General features: G+C 42.2%; 1 protein-coding gene across 1 annotated transcript in view; it reads left to right on the plus strand.

Annotated features, from left to right (window-relative positions):
* The window catches only part of msantd4 (Myb/SANT-like DNA-binding domain containing 4 with coiled-coils), a gene marked incomplete at its 5' end in the record, with an annotated part of 8,720 nt that extends 5,595 nt beyond the window's left edge, over positions 1-3,125 (plus strand). The window contains one exon of the mRNA XM_061073490.1: positions 1,185-3,125. Within this exon, the coding sequence (XP_060929473.1) occupies positions 1,185-1,943 (759 nt within the window). The remainder of the gene's footprint in view (positions 1-1,184) is intronic.
* Between the last annotated feature and the right edge of the window lie 1,380 nt (positions 3,126-4,505).

Raw genomic sequence — 4,505 nt, forward strand, 5'->3', positions numbered from 1 at the left:
CCTTAGCACTCTTATACCACCTGAGGACTTCCTGCTTCCTCAGGAAGTGGTCATAGGGTTCAGTTGGCTCTCATCCAATGAGAATGTCAGGGTCCCGTCCTTAGTGGGCGGGGATTCGACCTCAGTGGGCGTTTCAGAGTCTCATTTAGGTTTTTGCAGAGCGGCCTGCAACATCTCCCCACCAGGGCCTGCTGGAGGGGGGGCACAGTGGGGGTTCAGGACATGCTTCCCCCACCAAGGCGAGGCTCCAGGCTGTCTAGAGAAGGTGTGAATTAAGACTGAAACTGGTTGAACTGGTTTCAGCTGGGCCTTGTAGGCCTCAAGTATTTACAACCTATTGTTTGATGGTCACTCAGGACCTCACCCCCAACACTTAACATGTTATGTTTAATGTAAACAGTTATCTTGACTTTTTGTGTTATTTGTCTTTTGTCCTTGTTATTTTCCCACTTTTGATTTACAATCTTTTCTATTATAACCTATTCAAATTCTTCATATCCTCAGTTGGACAATGTGCAGTAGTATTGGAGGTATTTTTTGTGTGTCAGAGCTTTAGACTGTATTTAAACATGGATGGCATGACAGCTCCCCGAAAGTCAAGCCAAACCATCTCTATCGCATCCTGGTGGCTGTCTACAGTATAGCTCGTAAACCTCGCCTCCTCCATATTAGAGGACGGACAAAAACCAAACTAAAGGATAATTATTTGGGTAAATGTGGTTTTAACTCTTTGTTTGATGCAATAAGAGCGATGTGAAACGTCATCATCGACAAATGAGACTGACCGTGATTGGTCGATCGTGTGTATCAGCAGGAGCTCGATACCACAGCTCTCTCCACAATCGCTATCGTGCATACACCAACTCATGTCAAAAGCAGCACCCGAATTCTGGATATTTTACCTTTGTTTTTGTACAGCGGGAGGAAGTGGAGACGCGTCATCCATCTTAATGAACACTCTATGGTCAGGACCACAGACTGATATTGCCAGATTAAAGTATCAGTCGGATTCGCATTATCTTGGGTCTGAAACAGTATCGTATGATAACAATTGCTTGTATGGGTCATGCCTACAGGATTATACACCTGTGCCCCCAAGATGATTTTCAACACCTGATTCATGAGTTAAACTGAACATGTAAAATTAGCTGTGCCTTTAATTGTGTCCCTCTCTACTTCTCTAGCTGGATGGTGATGGTGATGTGGGAGATGGAGAATTAGATGAAGATGACATTCCCTCCCTCCTCAGCGACATTGAGTCACGTGGTGAGGGGCAAGTCGGCGATGCCTATTCCCACAACGTCTTAGGCACACTCAGCTCCTCCAAGGCCCCGACCTCCACCACCAACAGAGACCTGCCCCCGGCTGCCGCCTTCATGGGGATGCCACCTCATGCACTGGGAGGTCTCACCGGTCATGAAAACATGGGTGCAGGGTTCATGGCGGCTGTTGAGAAGCAGCGTCTGGAACTGGAGAAACAACGACTGGCCGTGGAAATGGAACGCCTGGGTGTGGAGAAAGAGCGGCTGGCGGTGGAGAAGGAGCGACTTCGTCAGACAGATGTGGACCGGGAACGAGTGCAGCTGGAGAGAGAGAGGTTGCAGGTGGAGAGGGAGCGGCTGAGGCTTTTGCTCCTCAGCAAGTCAGAGGCCGCAGAATCCTCTTTTAACCTGCCGCCACAGCAAGGCCCGCCCTCGTCCTCCACGCCGTCCTTATCCTGCGCTCATGAAGGACAGAGGGAGAGAGAGCGGGAGGGCAAAGGGTGGAGGACAGTGGTGGATCTGGACGTGGAGAGGCTCAAGCTGGAGAAGGAGAGACTGCAACTGGAGAAAGAGAGACTGCAGTTCTTCAAATTCGAGGCGGGCAGACTGCAGATAGAGAGAGAACGCCTCCAGGTGGAGAAAGAAAGAATGCAGCTGCACAAAGATCATCAGAGCCACTGAGGAAAAGACTGATAGGAGAGAAAGTGGAGGGTGAAACTGAAAATACTGACAATAACACAGCATTTACATCAGCGACGGCTCCTTAATGAGCCCTACACACATATATCCTTAAAGATGGTGTGCGCCACTTTAATGATTATTGCCGTTTAGAGTTTGGCCGAGGAGACAGAGATGCAGGGCTGGTTTATTTATGACCATCACAATGAAGCAGTGCCTTATGATGTCTTCATTAAAGGGGCGACGGGACAGAAAAGATGGATTTGTCTGGCACATGCAGCTGCTTATTAGATCAGCATCTCACCCAAGTTTGAGCAGATGATCAGTGCCCCATCCAGATACACTGATGCACAAAAGGTGCAGTGTAGAACATGAAATGCTGGTTATATCATTGCAGCACAACATTTCTAGCGTAGGAATGTTTTAAATGGTATTTATTATATGAAAGAATGGGATCCTGATGTTAAATGTATCTATTGGTGCTCGAGTCCACCATATAAATTAGATCCCAAACACTGTTACTTGTACATAGAGACTTTAATGCTTTTTATGTATTTCTGTCAAGTTATTGTGTTGAAGGATAATTTACATGGAAATAGTTTACTTTGTCCGCCAGTTTTAAGACTTTGTGACAGTTAATTATTGTATTATTTACACCGGTGCTTTTCCTACTTACTGTATCTAACATGTGTGGAAATCTCTTCTTTGAAAAAGGCCTATTGAGGTTTGATGCTTTTGACATCAATATATCGGACTTGGAAAAGAGCCTGAAGATCTGTGATGAGCAGCTGCAGGATGTTTGCTTTGCATGGTGGGACATTAAAGCAGAGAATTGCTTACTTAAAAGATTTGTTGTGTCATAAACATATATTGTACTTTTACTGGCTACTGCAAACTGTATTCTGTTGTTTATGTCTTGACAAACTATTCTTTTTTACACATATGTACCAGTTTGTCTCTTTAAAGAACTCATGACCTGAGTAGCATTCCAATTTTATTATTTTCTTTCTTTCTATTTAGTACATGGTTCCATCCCTGATCAGCATGTATATGTATTTATACAATTTTTCTTACAGTCCCACGTTACTGAGTTTATAAATGATCTTTGTAAATTAAAATAGCTGTGACTTCCAGATAATCTTTGTGATGATCAGAGGAGAATAAATTTCACATTCAAGCCCTGAAGTGCTGCTTCCGTGGTCCCTGTCCTGCTTTTCTGTTCTCAGCATTGTATTTGAAGAATGATGGCAAAAGAGATTAAGAATAAGATTTCAGTTCATGGACTCTCTGCTGTATTGATGGTCTGTAGGAAACCGATATGATTTCCCAGATCAATGCAGGAACATATAAAGAGAAAGAGACAAATGTAAAAAATCACTCTGAGACTGTAACAGTGATAAACTGCACAAAGAGTCGACCTTTAGGGATTTCTGTAAATCTGATCTGACTTTTAAAATGTAAAATCTGCAAAACTGGGGCCACAAACTCTCAAATAGAAGGATACTGAAGCCAGCGTGTTTGAGCTGACATAGAGACATTTAAAGACAAGATACCTTTTTAAAACATGAAATCATTTGAGCTCCCACACGAATACAGAGTCACAAAGAGGAGTTTACTTTTCCGTTACTTTTTCTGTCTGCCTCTATAGAACCACATATAAAAATGTATTTTGCTCTACCTGGATTTAGATTTGCCAAGAAAATCCATCGAATTGTTGTGGGAAGGTTCCCTGAAAACTGAAAGCATTGATTGGACTCACTATACATGTGTGTCAAATAGAACATATATAATACTGTATGAGTTTTTATATTCAAATCCACATCCCTTCTAATAGAGTGATGCAGCCTAGTTAGGCTGTATATGATATAACTTAAACCCATCAGAGGAGGGATAGAATATACCGGGCTCAAACTCTTGGCCTTCAGGTCCTCTGGCAGACTGTTCCACAGGGGGTGATGATAAAAGCTACAATCTGGTTGCCCATTCCTCACAGATCTGACTGCTGGTAGTTTAATGGTCTGTGCCAGAGGATCTAAGGTGTCTAATATTCCTGATGTTCAGTAGACCCACCTGTCTGAGGTTTGAAAAGCAGTAAATTTATCCCACAGGTCGTTCTGAGCAGATGTGCTGCAGAATTTTGAACAATTTAAAATTTTACCACAAGTTTTCTTCTTTTTGATACTATTTAAAGTGACTATGAGCATTGTTGACAGAACTAGACAAATAAAATGTATTGTGATTATTATTATATCAATAAAAATAATAAAATGATTTATATTTGGAGACTACAATCCTTGACATTAGGTCCAAAGGCAAAAAAAAGTGCAACAACAAAAGAAAACAACACAATTATTAAAAAACGTTTTTTGTTTGTTCATGCATGTTCAGATTTGATGAGTCTGCATTCATCAGGATCATCAGTAGTAATTAAATGTACCTTGTTAACATAAGCATATGTTGCACATTTAGTTGTATGTCATCTGAGTGGCACAAAAACATCCATGCAGTAATGGATTAAAACAGGTTGACGGACTTTTTTAGAGACACACTGGGGAAATGCTGCTT

Source organism: Limanda limanda, chromosome 6 (assembly GCF_963576545.1).
Source record: "Limanda limanda chromosome 6, fLimLim1.1, whole genome shotgun sequence".
Classification (NCBI taxonomy): domain Eukaryota; kingdom Metazoa; phylum Chordata; class Actinopteri; order Pleuronectiformes; family Pleuronectidae; genus Limanda; species Limanda limanda.